General features: G+C 38.6%; 1 protein-coding gene across 3 annotated transcripts in view; it reads left to right on the forward strand.

Annotated features, from left to right (window-relative positions):
- LOC127656263 (cell adhesion molecule 4-like) overlaps window positions 1–19,420 on the forward strand; it is a 190,539-nt gene that overhangs the window by 161,127 nt on the left and 9,992 nt on the right. For all 3 annotated transcript variants that reach the window (XM_052144500.1, XM_052144499.1, XM_052144502.1), the window contains exons 3-6: window positions 360–647; window positions 5,780–5,941; window positions 6,402–6,492; window positions 9,239–9,411. In XM_052144500.1, the coding sequence (XP_052000460.1) occupies window positions 360–647; window positions 5,780–5,941; window positions 6,402–6,492; window positions 9,239–9,411 (714 nt within the window). The remainder of the gene's footprint in view (window positions 1–359; window positions 648–5,779; window positions 5,942–6,401; window positions 6,493–9,238; window positions 9,412–19,420) is intronic.

A 19,420-nucleotide genomic window follows, 5' to 3' on the forward strand; every position in this document is an offset into this window, starting at 1 on the left:
TTTTATATACTGTCCCAACTTTTTTGAAATTGGGGTTGTACAACGTGACATAAAAACAGTGATGTATTGTATCAAGCCATGCTACTACAGAAAAAACAGCTTGCTACTGAAAAAGCAACATTACAATATTTTGGAAACAACTGAGCTACTGTCAAGCTACTGAAGTTAGAAGCATAGCATCTGTACTTGTAGTTATATTCCCGAACACTGTTTTCTATTACATTTCTCTGCTTCATTCCCACCCACACAAAACCATTTTGTTACTTACATTTTGCAACTTCTCATCTGTCTTTTTCTGATATATTTATATCCTGTCTACTTATCCATACTTGCCTCCCCTTCTATTTTTTCTCTCACAGCACTGAAAGATGACCGTTTTCAGATGGTTCTTTTCACACCGCGGCTTGTGCGGATCACGTTGACCAATGTTAGTGTGTATGACGAGGGCGGTTACTTCTGCCAGCTCTACACAGATGACACACACCACCAGGTGGCCACGCTGTCAGTGGTGGTGCCCCCAGAGGTGCCCATGGTGGAGGTTAAAAAAGAGGCAGTGGAGGGCGGAGAGGTGGAACTCACATGTGTATCCCCACGGAGCAAACCACCAGCAACAATACGCTGGGTTCGAGATCGCCGAGAGATTCCTGGTGAGTGAGAGTGTATACCTTGGTCAGAACTGAACCAGGGCTTAGGTCAAAAATGCCACGAAAGTGACAAAAATGGCTTTGAATTTTTAAATGTGGAGCCCTATAATTAATTGCTGTTTTTTTATTTGTAACATCTTAATAGTCTAGTCTAGTTAAGAGTTTCAGATTGATAATCTATGTTAATGTATTGATTAAACTGAAGTATTAGACTTAAATGTATGACACATGTATTTTTCTATGGTTAGAGACAAATGCTCTTATGACAGTGAAAGTCAAATCCAGGGGACAAATATTGCTCCTTAACGTAAAGGTTTATTTCTGACACTTGTGCATTCATGCATGCATTTAAATGTCACAAAAGAGTCTCTTATTCATTGCAAAAATATTCATATACTGCATGCTCATAGCATACATATACTGTATAATCTCATATTAACACACAAAAGATTCAAATTTGATTAAAGCATATGTGTATATTGCTTTGTCTCTCTGTCCGATTTTATGTCTTTATGGTACATGTCCTTAATTTCCTTAATTTCTTCTAATCCCTCTGTCAGCCAGGAAGATAAGTTCTGCCTCACTCTCCCATATGTTTGCTCATTGGCACATTTTCCTCTCTATTGTTTTATGTTACTTTATCAAATTTAAAATGTATCTGTCCATCTGGGTCCCTTCACATGTGTGCGGAAGAGACCTCTTTTTTTGTCACACCCACAAACACAACTGTGCCAGATTGTGGATCCAGGTGAAGCCTAATGTGTCCCTATACCTATTTTTTTGTCAATTCTCATCTTTTTCCATATCTCTCTGTTTCTCTCTCAGTACCATCACATTTGCTTCCGGTCTTTGTTTGCTTTCCTTTTTTGGGCTCCAAGGGGGAATAGATGGAGAAAAAGAATGAAGGAGACAGAGAGTAAGAAACAGAAACAAAAAAACAGACAGAAAAAGTGCAGACTGCGATTTTAGACTTGTGTTCTAGCAATTTTGTTAGAATATAAAAATGTGAGTGCAAGCGCAAGCTAGTAGCTTTGTTCCAAAACCTAGTGAGCTGTTCGCTATATATATATACAGTTGAAGTCAGAGGTTTACATACACCTTAGCCAAATACATTTAAACTCAGTTTTTCACAATTCCTGACATTTAATCGTAGAAAACATTCCCTGTTGTAGGTCAGTTAGGATCACTACTTTATTTTAAGAATGTGAAATGTCATAATAATTGTAGAGGAAATGGTTTATTTCAGCTTTTATTCATCAAAATCCCAGTGGGTCAGAAGTTTACATACACTTTGAAAATGTTTGTACTTGAGTCAAACGTAACCTTCTACAAGCTTCTCACAATAAATTGCTGGAATTTTGTCCCATTCCTCCAGACAAATCTGGTGTAACAGAGTCAGTTTGTAGGCCTCGGTTGCACATGCTTTTTCAGTTCTGCCCACCAATCTTCTTTGGGATTGAGGTCAGGGCTTTGTGATGGCCACTCCAATACCTTGACTTTGTTGTCCTTAAGCCATTTTGCCACAACTTTGGAGGTATACTTGTGGTCATTATCCATTTGGAAAACCCATTTGCGACCGAACTTTAACTTCCTGGCTGATGTCTTTAGATGTTGCTTCAATTTATCCTCATCATTTTCCTTCCTCATGATACCATCTATTTTGTGAAGTGCATCAGTCCCTCCTTTTTTCCTCCAAACATAACGATGGTTATTATGGCCAAACAGTTCAAATTTTGTTTCATTAGACCAGAGGACATTTCTCCAAAAAGTAAGGTCTTTGTCCCCATATACACTTTCAAACTGTAGCCTGGCATTTTTTATGGCAGTTTTGGAGCAGTGGCTTCTTCCTTGCTGAACAGCCTTTCAGGTTATATCGATATAGGTCTCATTTTACTGTGGATATATATACTTGTTTACCTGTTTCCTCCAGCATCTTCACAAGGTCCTTTGCTGTTGTTCTGGGATTGATTTGAAATCTGTGTGTAAACAATTGTTGGACAAATTACTTGTGTCATGCACAAAGTAGATGTCGTAAATGACTTGCCAAAACTATTGTTTGCTTATATGAAATCTGTGGAGTGGTTAAAAATTGTGTTTTAATGACTTCAACCTAAGTGTATTTTAACTTCTGACTTCAACTGTGTGTATATATATATATATATATATATATATATATATATATATATATATGCCTTGGTGATGAGAGAGGTCAATGGAGAATGAAAAGATATGGTCAGTGTGTGTGTGTTTATGTATATATATATATATATATATATATATATATATATATATATATATATATATATAGTATAATATTATATATAAGATATTATATATAAGATTATTATACATAAAATGGCAACTTGACATCAAGAAATCAAGTAAAAGTATTACCCTACATATAAATGGTCATAAACTGGAACCACATGGAACCACTCTGATTTGAAGCACTTAACATAGGCAACTTTTTGTAATAGATCAACATACAATTGATTTCAATATAGTCTCGTGTAGCCAGACCTATGACTATAGCATGACTATAGCATAGGTCTGGGCTCTTTAGCAGCTTCAATATGCCAAGAACCACCTATTTGGTCAGAAAAAGCCAATCAAAGTCGGTTTTGTTATTATGGGCTATTTAGTGGCGGGTTATCAGAAATGTATCAAACTATAATAAAAGTAAATTATTTATATAATTGTGTGCAAGTCTCTGTGAGCAACTGCACAGAAAACAAGGGAGATGAGTAGAAAATGTGTAGAGAGTCTAAGTACAGCACAGAAAACCTCATTATAGAGAATTTCACAGACATTTACATTTACATTTATGCATTTGGCAGACGTTTTTATCCAAAGCGACTTACAGAGCCCTTATTACAGGGACAATCCCCCCGGAGCAACCTGGAGTTAAGTGCCTTGCTCAAGGACACAATGGTGGTGGCTGTGGGGTTCGAACCAGTGTCCTTCTGATTACCAGATTACCAGTTATGTGCTTAGACCACTATACCACCACCACTCCAAGACATAACTAAACAAAGCATAAAATGCAGCTCTGCTCGTGGATATCCGTTTCAATTTCTGCTACGTGCATGTTGCTAAGGCTGTGCTAGCTAGGACGCGTCCTTTGACGCCGAATGTCCTCCTTTAAACAAGCCTTGTTTAAATGAGACAGCCTTCGTAGGACAAACTGAAATAGAGCTTGTCATGGTTGCTATGACAGCATGCCACTCTTTAACAAGAGTGATCACTGTAAGTGAGAAGGGAACAAAGTCCTTTTGAAAGGGAATATATGAGATCAATTTTAGTGGAGTTATAATGATGTATGAGGGAAAAGAAAATAGATTTTACAATTGTACTTTTAGTCAATAATACTTAATTTGTATTATATATTACTATAATTATACATATTATATACTCTGCACCCATCTACTGAGGTACTTCAACTTGGGAATTAACATTACTTGCGTTTAAACAGGCGGATTTTTTTAGACAAAATATGTTCATTTTCTCTGAAGTAAAAAATTGTGGGTGGTGAGTGCCCACGAAGGATGCACCACATGCGTCCTCTGAATTCCCGTGAAAGAAGGTCGCATTCAAAGGCTGCATTCAGAGTCCTCCTTGCTTTTCTGAAACAAGATGTACGTGGCCTACAAATGCGACCTCCGGAGGGCACAGCCTTCGAAACGAGTTGTGAATGGCATACTACCCATACTACTCTTACTACTTCTGCCATAGAATGAGTAGTAGGCCAATGTCATTCTGAATTCAGCCACGGCTACGGTCCTTCTAATAATCTAATCAGCACCACCTGTCACCAATCACTGCTCATCAAGAATAATTTATTCTCTCCCTTTCCCTTTAGTCTTTGTCTAGTCTCATTGTTGTACACAGCCCAAACCACACTAAGCTCTCACCCGTTATAGTTAAGTGTAACCTTTATCCTTGTTATCGTTCCCTGTCATCGTCATTTGTTGGATTTATCCTGTTGCTTATCTCCTGTATATTCCTGGCACCATCAATACAAATCCTGCAGTTGGGTTCACCCTCATATGCTGTATTTTGTCTTCCCCAAGCCATGACAGTTACAGTGAGGCACTTTATCGGAAAATGTTACAATACTCACTGTTTCAAAAATATAGCCACTAGATGTAAACAGTATGCATGATAACATTATTTTAGTGTGATAAAATCACTAACATTTTGGCCATGAAGACATAACACCATAAACCCTAAAGTGACTGTAAAAATTTAAATTCAAATAATAAAGTTTTAACAAGAAATACAAATATATATAGTCTTAACATGTCTGCCTTTAACCCCTCTAAAAAAATCACTTCCAGTAGGCCTGGTGCATACTGTAACCTTTTTAAATAGAGACAATTTGAAATAATTTTTTAACATTATGCCACAAACACTGTCGAATGAGCTTAACTTGTATTGAACCCAGAATATTTCTTCAAGTGGCAGCATAATTTATTTGCCTACCTTTTAGAATAGCCTTTATGTCGGGTGATATGATGACTTCAAATCCTACCTTCATAGGCAGCTCACTACATTTTGGAACAGAGAAAATATGTGTGTGTGTGTGTGTGTGTGTGTGTGTGTGCACGTGTGTATCTGTCTCTTTGTGTGTGTGTGTGTGTGTGTGTGTGTGTGTGTGTGTGTGTGTGTGCCTCTACCCAAAAAAAGACCTCTGAGCCAGTCTCTTTTTACACTTCAGTGAAAATAATTAAAATGTCTACTTGAAGGTTATTACCAAATATCCCTCATAAAACTGTTAGTTTGGCCTGCTGCTCTAGCCGTCTACGTCTTTCATCATCCCTTTTCTTCTTTTTCTCCCTCATTCTCACTTTCTGCCCTTCACCCTCTGTTTGTCATTAAATTTTTTCCATCATCAAATTAAAATGTAATAATCTCACAAGAATAATGAAACTTGCTCTGTGCAGGTGGAATACATGTGTGCAAGGTGCATTACTCACTGCATCAAATTCATACTGTTTGAAATAATCAGGGCAATCCTTTTTAAAAGTATGCAAATAATGTCTTGTTGAAATGTAAAACATATTTTAAAAATTTGAGACAACTGACTTTTTAATCCTCTCATTCCTTCCCTCTTTTTTCGTTTCATTCTTTTTTAGGCGTGATCTCTCAGCAGGAAAATGGGAAGACTGTGAGAGTGTCTAACACTATCCGTATTCCTGTGGAGAGGAAAGATAACGGAGCGGCGATGAGCTGTGAGGCATCTCACCCTACACTCGTGGGGCAGAAACGAGTTCGTCACTACAGCCTGGATGTTCACTGTGAGCCAACAATGCTGTTTCCATGACTACTGCCATATTAGACAATTAACGGTTGTTATTAGCTCACTAAATTCCCATCTGCTTAAACATGTTCACTTGGCAAGCTTCTAACAAGGTTTGTTTGTTTGTGTTACATTTTGCCTAGTATAATAAAGGATGAAAAGGCAAAAGTATATCCTGTTGCACATAACGCAACTTTATCAGGAACATTTGAAATATGACAACATGGATAGATGTCGAACAAATCGAATAAAAACTTTAAACAAGACCTCGTCTCATAAAGTAGGCCAGCCTAAGGAATCAAAGTATGAAGTCAAAAGGCTGTTACTCTATAAAAAATACAACTGAGTCAGAGTAAGCTTTTGGGTGTTTGTAACTGTCGTAACCAACAGTGAATTTGTATCCTGACACCTGTTGAAAATGTGCTTGCCTCTCTCTATCCTTCTCTTTATCTCTGTAGTTGCTCCTACAGTGAAAATCATTCCCCCTCAGGGCATCCTTAGAGAAGGAGACTCCCTCAGTCTCATCTGCTCCGTTACCGGCAACCCAATGTGAGTGTAAACGAGTGTGTGTTATTCTTTTGGATGTATGTGTCAGGTTGCATGTGGGAGATTTTGATGGATGTGAAACCTTGTGTGAAGTTCTGTTTCTACATGTGCTTTAAAAACAAATCATCTGAACTGGTCCCACAAGAGCAGCTCTTACTTTACCAATCCAATGTACTTAGAGAGGATCATCTCAATCTAACTCCAGTAAAGTAAATGGCTCCAAAATAAGACTATCCTGCATCTGTACAGGAGGGAGAACAGCAATGAATGTCCTCTACTCCTTCCATATCTCCCTCTCTCTTTCTTTCTCACTTTCTCTCATTATCTCCCTTTCTCCCTCAGAGGCAGTGAGCATGAAGCCATTAAACCTCTCCGAAGTCTTGTAAGGGACCGCAGCAGATATTAAAGATGGACGAATAAAGAGATAGAGAGGATGGTTGAACTGCCACTGTCACTCATTTTATGGTGAAATGAAGGAATGACAGAGAGAGAAGGAGAGAAAAATGGGCTCAGAGGGGCCTTAGCTGGGAAGTAGAGACGAAAGGCTATGATTTACTGATGGGGAGAACAAAAAGGAGAGAGTGTGAAAGACATAAATGTTTAATTGCAGAGACACGATTGAAGATTAGGGGATGCACCGATGAGAATTGAGAATAGCCTGCCCTCCCACCCACCTACAGAGAGTGAGTGGACTTAGGATGGGTGGAGATAAATGAGTGCAGTGATAGAGGGATGAGGAATGGATACAGGTGCTGCTGCATGGTAGCTGAGCACACGGTACACTGTTCCATACTGCTAGGATATAAAGCCATTGCGATCCTGTTTGTTCTGACATTATTCACCAATTAAACAGTGTCTGCTTTTGTTGGAGGGGTGTTTTTATTATCCCTCAGTTCCTTGGCAGGCTCATGCTCTGTGGTCATATGCGTGTGTTGTGAAAGTGTGTGTGGTTTGGGATCCTGTGAAGGCTTGTAATTAAAAGTGTCCAGTGGGATTACAGCGGATGATGACGCAGAGATTGTATTGCAGCCAGGGTGGATAAGGCATGAGGCAATTCACAGGCGGTGGGCTCACAACAGAAGCCTCAGGCTTTTGCCCTACAGTTTCCATGTATCTCCTGCTGTTATTTGTGTACGTGTGTGTTTAGTAATCTCCTCCTTTCATGCTCTTTTGTCTCTGTCTGCCTGGTATTAACTGCTTAGTGTCATGGTTCTCTTTTCTTTTCTTTACTTTTTCTTTTCTTTTCTTCCCTTATGATCATCTTAAATTAATTAAAACCATCTAATTGTTGTTTACAAGTATAAAATATTTTTGAGCATAATTTTGCAGTCTTTTGATGGTGACTACAGTGCATGACTACACTAGTTAAAGTTATTGTTCACCCAAAGTTCTCTCATCAATTTCTCACCCTCATGCCATCCCAGATGTGTATGACTTTCTTGTATGTTTTTTAGAAGAATATTTCAGCTTTGTTGTGCCATTCAATGCAAGTGAATGGTTGTCAGAACATTGGAGCTCCAAAAAGCACATAAAGGTAGCACAAAAGTTATCCAAATGATTCCATTGTTTAAATCCTTGTCTTCAGAAGAAATATGATAGGTGTGGGTGAGAAACAGATCAACAATTAAATCTTTTTTTTTTTTTATAAATATTCTCCTTCATGCCCAGTAGATGGTGATATGCACAAATAATGCAAATTGCCAAAATCAAAAGAAGAATGTTGAAGTGAATGTGGACATTTATAGTAAAAACAAAAGTCTTATTAATATTGATCTGTTTCTTACCCACACCGGTCATATTGCTTCTGAAGACATGGATTTAACCATTGTAGTCATATGGATTACTTTTATGCTGCCTGTATGTGCCACCTCAAAGTTCTGGCCACCATTAACTTGCATTAAATGGACCAACAGAGCTGAGATATTCTTTTAAAAATCTTCCTTTCTGTTCTGCAGAAGAAAGAAAGACATACACATCTGGGATGGCATAGGGGTGAGTAAATGGTGAGAGAATTTTCATTTTTGTGTGAACTGTTCCTTTAAGATTATCTACCTACAACAATATCCAGCTTTTACCAATAAAAGACCAGTAGATTAAAAGGAAAACAAATATGAGTTGGGAAGGTTCTACTGAGGAATCATAGGAGCCTGTTATCTGCTTATTGAGTTTGTTTTTTATTAGCTTATTGGAGATTTTGATGCTTGGTTTTATATTATGTTTTATGCAGAATTAATAAGGTTTTTTTTTTGCTGAAGAGGGAAACACAATCATTGTGAGCACGTATCATTATAAGTATATTTGTTTGTTAACATAAACATATTTTACTGTAAAACATGTATTATTATTATGTAGTGTAGACATTAACATTAACCAATATTAATAAATGCTGTTAAAGGATTGTTAATTGTTTGTAAATGTTAAGAACTGTGTTATCTAATGTTAACGAATACAACCTTGTTCTAACATTTAACCAGTTAATCAAATAAAAATAATTCTGAATGTTTACTTTTAAAGAATTATAATAAAGATACCTTAAAGTTTCCTCTCCTCTAGTTCTTTTCTATTATTAGTCTTTTTTTATGTCACCTGTGCAGTATTCTCTTTTCTTCCGAGTGCCTCATTATTTGTGGAAAATGTGTTTTTTTTTGCCTTTCTTTCAAAGACTTGTTCCTGCTTTGATTGTATCATGATGCAAATAAAACAATGATGTCTTCTGCTGTTTTCATTTCACTTTTGTCTTCTTTTCCAGACCACGTGATATCCAGTGGTCACGAGTGAACGACACGCTTCCTGAAAGGGCAGAGAAAACGGCCAACATCCTTCATATGTCCCGCCTCAGCCAATCACACAACGGCACCTACCTCTGCCAGGCACAGAATAATTATGGCCGTGCAGCCGACCACTACACACTGCTGGTATATGGTAAGAAAAATGACATGACAATAACCCTTGCCCCATTTAAACAATTAAAATCCACATCAGAAACCTATGTTGCCCTCCACTCCTGTCATAACGTGTCAAAATCATACGAAATCTGTTTCAGCATGGTTCAGTATGACAAAGCAATTCTGCACGTTTACGCATAAACACCTACACTTTTTTGGCCTGTGGGAAAAGCGTGGGTTTCTGCACAGTTACCGAAGTTGATTACTGTTACTTTGGCTCTGACAAAGCCATTCTGTGGTGGTTGCACTGTGGGTTATTTTGCAGTCCTCCCTCCTGCCTACATTTGCCCCCGGTGGCTACATGGGACACTGTATCTTTCAGCTCACTCCATAGACCTGTAGGAAGGGTGATGCTTTTTTGAAAGACTGTAAGAAATGAGATCCCCAGAGGTCCTTTGCCTTCTTTCCCCTTTTTCTCTTCTTTTTTCATATGATAACGACTGCCATCAAATGTGCATGTTAACGAGGGAGCTTAGAGAGCGCAGGTGGGTGGGAATGTCATCTTTCATCCAGCGTCTATCCCTTGCTCCCTCTCTGTTGCTCTCTCTTCCATACTTTTTCTTCAACGGTTCTGTGTAGGAGAGCCTCTCAGCTTTGAAACTCCTCTGCACTTCAGATAATGCCCAATGAATTCCTTTCTTTGACTATTTATTCTTTTATTCTAATGCATTATTTTCTTTCTTTCTTTCTTTCTTTCTTATTCATTAATTCTTTCCTACACAGAACACGGAGTTCCATTTATGCATGTTTGTGTGTGGATTTGGGAGTAAATGGACATGATAAGGCGTTAACTCTCAGTATGGGCTTATTTAAGTTTGCCTACTGAAAATCCCATGCTCGGTGAAAGTGTGGCTAAAAAGAGAGAAATGGCTGACTGTAGGCTGATAGAAGAGGAGGGAGAGCTATTAAGCTGATGAGTCAGCAGTCATGGTGACAGCTCAGTGAGCCCGTCGCTGGTGTTGAGGATGGAGGAGGACTGATCTCAATTTCTCGCTGTTTTACACTGACAAACTTTTTTTGACTTATTTATTTTCTAAATTGACCATGAAGGGCAAAATGAGAAGCAAACAGCCAATTTAGAAGAGCTGGTCTATGGAACAGAATGATGTTTTTAAACTTGATGAGTGAGGGAGGGTAAGATAAATAGAGAGAAGAGATAAATTAATGAAAACGTCTAGGTTACGGATGTAACCTCCGTTCCCTGATGGAGGGAACGAGACGTTGTGTCGAAGTAGCGAAACTAGGGGTCTCTCTTGAGCGCCGAATATACCTCTGATCTATGAACAAAGGCCAATGAGAAGTTGGCAGACAGAATTTGCATGTCCCGCCCCCGGACATACGGGTACAAATACGTCTGTTTCATTCAGGATTTTCTGAGGATCTGGAAATGGTCCGGCCACAACAGTGGCTCGGCTCAGCGACGTGGCCGGAAGGACACAACTTCTCGTTCCCTCCATCAGGGAACGGAGGTTACATCCGTAACCTAGATGATCCCCGTCTGTCGCTCACTTCGACGTTGTGTCAAAGAAGCGACACTAGGGGTCCAATTTAAATCACGCCATGCGCTGAGCCGTGTACGTGTACTGCTGACACAGGAGCAGGCAGGTACATGACGTGCCAAAACTACCAGCTGTATCAGACTGCACGTACCCTTCCCCCAATGCCCCATAAAGTCGTCAGAATCCTTATAGTTACCCTAGACAGGGGAACAAGGTGACGCTTGCCAACCTGGGAACGAACCTGGAAGTCCACGTAGGAGCCCTGATCCGGCGGGGCGGAGCAAGTAATGCGGCGTCGGGAGACAAAGGTGCGTCCCGAGGCTCTTGTGCTGAAAGAAGACTCGAAGCACTTACCTTGCACTTACCTTGCCCCGACAGGGTGCGGGTTAGTGACTGAGGAGGAGGTCCCATGGAGGCATCCTCTGGATTCGTCAGAAGCGGCCGGCCGGGGAACAGTCGTGGGGCTGGAGGCGAGCGGTATGCGTCCAGTGGGCCGGGACTGTTGAGGTGTGGCGGCAGAGTGCCGTGAGAACGGCATTTGCGGGCCATTTGCGAGCCAGGTGATCCAGAGAAAGAGGAAATTGCTCTATTATTGAAAAACATGCAAAAAACTGAAGGTTCTCTTCCCGGCCCTCCACCGGGGGATGGAGTGGTCTGCTTACCAACTCCAGAGCAAACGTCTCAATCTCTGGGTCATCCGTCTCAGGAAGGCTTGGGAGCCTTCCGGGTCCTCAAAGGGGGTCATGAGACGGGGGTCGTGTGCTTCCTGCGGGGCGCTCGACGCTGGGGTTGAGAGCTGGGCCCGCTCTTGGTTGAGGCGGAGCTGCAGGTATTTTTTTGTTTTGTTTTTTTTGGAAGCCGCAGGAGGACACCCTCTGTCTGCCAACTTTCTCATTGGCCTTTTTTCATAGATCAGAGGTATATTCGGCACTCAAAAGAGACCCCTAGTGCTGCTTCTTCGACACAATATCGAAGTGAGCGACAGACAGGGGACAGAGGCTATGTTCACACAGCAGCAGAATATGGTTGTCAGTCCTGTTTCAGAGTGCTTAATATGTTTGCATTTAGGCAAGGCCATAACCATGTCTTAAACATAACTAATTACTTTGTAATTAGATTACACCCAGCACTGGTGAGGATCATATCTACATCTATACACTTTTATGTTGTTTTTGGTCTCATTTTATAATATATAATATAAATACTCATAAATGGACTCAATAAAATGTATGCATGTACTGTCATTCAAATCAGCATACATCTGTAATATAGTCACACTCCTGATTCGTGTTACTTCTGCCAAACCTTAAATAGCAGCAGTTAAGAGTTTGATATTGTGAAGTCTCAGATTTTTATGTCCAGATTCCAACTTTATAACAACACCTGTTTTGTTTCATTAGAGTAATTATTAATTAGCTAGCAGCTCCATTTAAAAGGGTAAAAAGGCAAAGAGTTAAATGACTGGTTATCTGTATCTGTATTGGTCACAATGAGCTGTAAATTATTGGTTATCAGTATCTGCCCTGAAATGTCATATTGGTGCATCCCAAGTTTTCAAACAGTTTGGTTATGAAAGAGAGTAATAATCACATTCTATAACCGAACTAACTCTCTGGCATTTTCAGGACTCTCTGCGGTTACTACTTTCATTTTGAGAATGAATTTTATATACCTGTGTAGTGTGAATATTACAGCATTGGACAATTAGTTGTCTGTCATGTAATTCGATAAAATAGTGTGATAACAGCTCTGAACATTTATCTCACATTTTTATGTGGGATTCCGGTAACTTGCAGAGATTAATATATGAGCTTCGTGCAACCCAAGGTTTTAGATCCTATCACTGTTTTCCACCGTAAGACTTTCAGTTAAAAATAAAAAGACCGTAAAAACAAAAAAGCATCAACAGCTGCTGTCGGGTAAGAAAGATTTGATGGATGAACTTGCATCTCAATTGGACTCAATTGCTCGCGTGTGTGTGTGTTTGTGTGTGTGTGTGTGTGTGTGTGTGTGTGAGCGTGTATTTATCACTTTGTGGGGACCAAATGTCCCCATAAGGATAGTAAAACCCGAAATTTTTGACCTTGTGGGGACATTTTTTCAGTCCCCATGAGGAAAACAGCTTATAAATCATACTAAATTATGTTTTTTGAAAATGTAAAATTGCAGAATGTTTTCTGTGAGGGTTAGGTTTAGGGGTAGGGTTAGGTTTAGGGGATAGAATATAAAGTTTGTACAGTATAAAAACCATTATGTCTATGGAAAGTCCCCATAAAACATGGAAACACAACATGTGTGTGTGTGTGTGTGTGTGTGTGTGTGTGTGCGCACTTAGCTTTAGTTTGGGGACTATTTTGTACTGAAAATGACATTTTGGGACATCCATAAATTAAAAAAAATATTTTTAAAATTCAAATTATACTATATGTTTTCTATTAGGTTAGGTTTAGAGTGTGAGTTAGGCTTAGATTATAGTCATTATAGTTTTATTTATATACCAAGCTACCTCACCAAAACCACTTATAAAGAAGGTGTAGCTACACTAGTGTGTATTTGCTGATTCAAATGTGTGTGTGCTTATTACCTCCATATATGCAACCTGTTCAGTGGTCACTATGATTCGTCATGTCAAACAGTCATTTGTCGGTACCCTGGTGACAATGTTATGTAAAACAGCAATAGTACTCAGCCATGATGGACCTGACTGCTGATAAAAGCTATTAAAATTGAACTGCCTCAGAGAGCTGCCGAGATTGAAATGAATGGAGAGAAAAGGAGGGATGGAGAAAGAGATGGAGGGACAGCCAACGATGCACAGTAATGAGCTGCAGCTTTAATTGGAGAAACAACACATGTGCTTAATTAATGAGGTGAAACTCGGGCAAAAGAGGAAAAAATTATAGAGTGAGCAAGAGGAGAAATAGTAATTGAAGATGTCTTTTTTTATCTTTTGGAGAGTCATGACAGGAATATTAAGCGTGTTGAATTGAAGAGTGGCATTGAGTTGACGACAGGGACTAGGCCTAGAGAGTGGGAGAGGTGAGATATAGAGGGTTTTGCAGACTCCATAGATGCAGAATTAGAACACAATCTGAAGATATGCTTCCTGTCTCTTGCTGCCTTTGGTTGTATAATTTGGGTGCAAAACATAGAGTACAAAAACGCAGAGAACAACATCGCTGACATGACTCACCAAAACATCTGTGTGATTAAATGTTTATCAGTTTCTAGCACAAGGCATAATGATGTACAGGATGTTGGAAAGGAGAAGAGCCTTTAAATGGTTGGTTTTGGGAAAAGTGAAAGAAATAGAGAGAAACTGAATCCAAGAAATAGCAAGAGAGCTGAAGAGATTTTTTTAAGAGTCTTGGCTGTTTTTAGGATAAAAATAAAAGTTGTTGTGTCAAAGGAAGACAAGAGGTATTGAGAGGAGAGGAAAAGAGGGATGATTAGCTCCCATCCTCTTCCTGAAGTGTCAGGTGGTCACAGGATATTGATCTGTGTCGAGTTATTGATCGGTCTCATCCCATGCTGTTAATCCCTCTGAATGTTTGACATGACTCATGTACTAAATGCTGGGGGAAGAAAATCGACATTTCAGTATTGCAATATTTTACCTCGTAATAATGTATTGACATTCTTACACCAAGGATTCATATTTGTAGTTATTACTAGGGCTGTCAATCGATTAAAATTTTTAATCGAATGAATTACATGGTGTCCCGATTAATTAATCGTGATAAATCGCATATACAAATATTTGCTGAGAAAGCCCCTCATATAACAATAATGCAATATATAATGATGAAATAATTATACATAGTTATCTTTAAATATTAAAAATATATATATATATATATATATATATATATATATATATATATATATATATATATATATATAATAACAAAATATTCAGATAATTAACGTGCATTACATTCTTGTGGCAGAACATTTCATCATTGATAAAACAATATAAAAGTAGCTTTAGAATGTATTGTTTACTACCATATAATTGATCATAAGTCAATCATGGCATACAGTTCACAGCAATCCATTACACAAGTGAATATGTCAGTCAGTTGGAGATTTATTATGAGGGATTGTTTAAGAACCGTCGATGTACACCTGCGTCAGACATTTTTTTTATTTTTTAGAAACAAGCCAGGGGTATACATAGGGTGACCACCTGGCTATTGCTCTGTTGCAGGTCAGCAGACCTGATTTTGCAGGACAAGTGGGAGAGATAACATACTATTATTGTACTAGGTGAATAAATATTGATTTTATATTAGATGTATTTTTTCAGTGATGTTAAATGTTAATGACTGCGCTGTGAACGTCACTCAGTTTGGCATAAGGTCTACGATACAAACTAATTTTAACAGCTCAGACCTACTCAATGTAAATATAATGAAGTGAAAATAATAATCTAATCGTTAAGAAGCACATTTCCAGATAAGCACATCATTTCCATTATTAAAGACTAGAAAGATTAAATGCGATCTTACCAGAATTTAGTGCATCTTGAATTAATTTTTTTTGTCTGATCTGGCTGCTTCGAGTAGGGCCTTCTCATTCTTAATGACTGTAGAACTCCTGGCAGGTGTAGGTGTTCACTTTCACCAGTTCACTTTTGATGAGGTCCACAGATGCTCAGTTCCTTGTCTCTGTCCATGCAGCGGTCATCAGTGAAAACACCCTCTCCACGAACGCGTTGGTGACAGGAATGCTCAAAGTCAAAGATATCAGAGCTGTCATGTTTGGGGCACTGAACTGCTTCAACAGAGCTGTCTGTGAAACTTTGGTGGCATACCCTGCACTCTCCTTTTTTAGGGTCACCTGTAACTGGTTTTAACCATGTATATATTGTCTCCAATTCTTTATTATACGAACAAAGACACTTTTTCTTCTCGGGAGCTCCGGATAGACCCATTTTTCTGTTGCAGTTTTTTTTCCAGTGTTTTCCCGCTCTGGCAAGAAAAAAAGGCTGCGCTGCGCATGTTCAGTGTTTTCTTATTAACTTTTTTTTAATAGTGATTTTGTAATTAAAGGACGATTAAATAAAATGATGCCGAAATAATAATAAAGATAAAAAAATTAAATGCGGGGACACTGCTTATGACTTGCGGGACGTGGGACAAAGCTAAATGCGGGGACAGGTGGTCACCCTACCATACGACCTGCGTCAGACATGCTTGTGTCGCGTCTCGGGTGTGTTGCCTCATAAAAATAAAATGTTTAGGTCACTGTGTCAAGTTAAATATAGTTTACTACTCAATCTTTAAACACATATTGAGATCCCTTAGTTCGCATTTGAACCCATAGTAATGCATATCTGTGTTGTTTCTTCACTGTATAAACTGTGTGTTGCTCACACAGCTGACATTTCTTACTGCCCTCTGGAGTATACAGGTGGTACTGCGATTAAATGCGTTAATTATTTTAACGCGTTATTTTTTGTATAATTAATCGCACGTTATTAATGCGTTAACTCGACAGCCCTAGTTATTACATATATTTTCACATTAATATTTCTGGGAAAAAGGAAAAAAGACCACCATTCAGAGAAAGCCTGTGAGAGAGCGATACGTACTGTTGCATATTCAACTAAACTACAGTCTTTAAAGGTGCATTCAGTAATTTTTTTCCTCATTAAAAAAGTTTTACTCCTAAAGAAATTAACAGTCATTTTGAAACATATGTATAAAATCAATAGTACTTGCAAGAGATTAAGTCTCCAGTCATATCAGTAACCTTATAAAAGCTGTTTTATTCAGTCAGCACATGGGGGCTGCCATGTAAGAATTGCATTATCAGCCAAATACTACTCTTTAAGCTCAGAAACTGTGCTGTTATTTGACACTTTCACTCATTGTTTAAAGTTATCATGGCTGACAAAATGTCTACTATGGCATCTGAAACTGAAAACTATTGATTTTAAATTATGCTGCATCCAAGCCGCTAGGTGTCAGTCCAAGTCCAAGATGACATATAAAAAAAATGATTGAGTGCTCCTTTAAACATAATTGTGCAAAGAAGCATTCAGAAGAAATTGAGGAAGGAAAAAGTGAGTGAAAAATCACAATATTTCACAATTTTGAACAACTAAACACTAAACAAAAAATTGCAATAATATTGTATTGTAAACAAGATATCGATACAATAGTATCAACAGGTCCCTGCTAACTCAGTCACAAACCAGACAAGAAGCACCACGTTGCATGACAGGTAGGACAACACACATATCGCTCATAGAATGCTTCGGTAGAGTGAACAGAGGTGGTAGTTAGGGGTTGCACGGAATAGTCAGCTACAGCTAACATAGTCGACTCTTTCAGCATGAAGTTTACTAGTGATTACCACATGATTTATTAAACTGTTTCTTAGAAAATACAGCGTTCAAAAAGCGAAGTGGGTCTTTGATAAATATGACACAAATGCTACAGTAACCTGCAATATATGCAAATTGGCCTTCAAATAATACAGAAATACTATTGCTATGCATAATCGTATAAAAAGCCATGATTTTTTTAAATGATCAGCACAACTTTGTATGTTGGAACATCTGACCTGGTTGCTGTTCACTTTATTAAAGGGATAGTTCATCCAAAAATGAAAATTCTCTCATCATTTACTCATCCTTATTCCGCCCCAGATGTGTATGACTTTCTTCTGCTGAACACAAACAAAGATTTTTAGAAGAACATTTCAGCTCTGTAGGTCCTCAGAATGCACGTGAATGGGTACCAACATTTTGAAGCTCCAAAATGCAGATAAAGGCAGCATAAAAGTCATCCATAAGCAAGGGTGACAAACAGATTATTATTTGTCATATTTTCATTCCTCCCTGCCAAGTAGGTGGCGATATGCACAAAGAATGCAAATGTCAAATGTAAAAGAAGAAAAACTTTAAAGTGGAGATTGATTATACAAAGCATACACAAAGTTGTGCTGAAAAAAAAGAAAAAGAATTCTTGTTGCACTTAAATTTGTTTTGAATGCTATTCTGATGCTAATAAAACTTTGTGGTATGGCACTTTTCGTACAAATGTCTCCTTAAGATGATTTGCTTATGTTTTTATGCTTTGGATAAAAGCGTCTGCCAAATGAATAAATGTAAATGAAGATCGTGTTAAAAAAACATAGTGCCTTTTTAAATGATTATGCATAGCAATAGTATTTCTGTTATATTTGAAGGCCAATTTGCATAGATTGCAGGTCACTGTAGCATTTGTCATCTTTATCAAAGACCCACTTCGCTAATGAAATTAAAATTTTTGGGTGCACAACACTTTTAAGAACGCTTAATGGCAACAGTGAGAAAGCGCTGATGACATGACGGAATGCATGTCGACATCACGACTAGTCAAATTTGACTAAGCCAGAGACTATTTAGCAGAGACTAACCAATTCTAATCGGAGAAATTGAGACACCCAATGGTGAACGGATGTAGAAAGGAAGTCCCGCCTTACAGGTAAAAGAGTCAATCACATTTTAGATACTGCTGACTTAATATATATATTATTTGATCATAAACTTGACCAACCGTTTTGGAGATTTTGGTCTTTCCCGATTCAAGTAGTTAGGAGCTGCACTTTCATGACTTGAAATAGCTTCTCGGGAGCATTCCAAAGATGGCTGCCAGTGGACTGACTTGCTAATAACACTTTGACTTAGCGTAGTAGCGCTACAAAAAAGTTACATACAATTGTTTTTGCATGAACAAAGCTACGTTGATGAGTTTGCAGGCTTGTGTATGAAAAAAAGTGCAAATGTACAACTGATTTTCATTCATGTCCAAGCTGTTTTGTAAACCACATGTAGAAGCTCGTTGACCAACATGATCTTTTCAAGGAAATCTGGTTGACCAAGGAAGTCTTGCTGGTTAAGTTAGTTAAGAAACCAGAATGGCACCAGCACATCAGCTTCCAAACAACAACATATGCTGGTGGCCAGCTTAGCTGATCTATTTAGCATGATATTGTGTTGTTTCATTCTGGGTTGAATTAGAAAAAGGTGATAGACTGTATACAGATGGAAGAGACTGAGAGAGAAACAAGAGATGGGGCGAAAAAGAGTGATGAGGCTAGTACTTATATTAGAGGTGTGGAGGCTGGTGAGCAGAGCAGAAAGATTGATGATCTTTGGGATGGAGGGATTGAAGATTAGTGTGAGAGAGAGAGAGAGAGAGAGAGAGAGAGAGAGAGAGAGAGAGAGAGAGAGATAGAGAGCGCTGAGCCGGGGGTGCACAGTAACTGCTGTATTTTACAGCTGTGAGAGATTAGAGGGCATAACAGGAAGCTTCTGCACCCTGCTGGCTGGAGATGTAATCTACAAAGAGAGCACTGGTCCCTGCAAAAGATGTGATTCAGGAACAAGCTTGGTTTTTTTTCTGCTCACGCAAACACACATTCTGTACAGAATGACATGCCTCATTTTTCTTTTCTCCTGCATGTGCTTGTATTTAGTTGCAGTAGTTTGTA

The sequence above is a fragment of the Xyrauchen texanus genome, chromosome 15 (genome assembly GCF_025860055.1).
Source record: "Xyrauchen texanus isolate HMW12.3.18 chromosome 15, RBS_HiC_50CHRs, whole genome shotgun sequence".
NCBI classification, from domain to species: Eukaryota; Metazoa; Chordata; class Actinopteri; order Cypriniformes; family Catostomidae; genus Xyrauchen; species Xyrauchen texanus.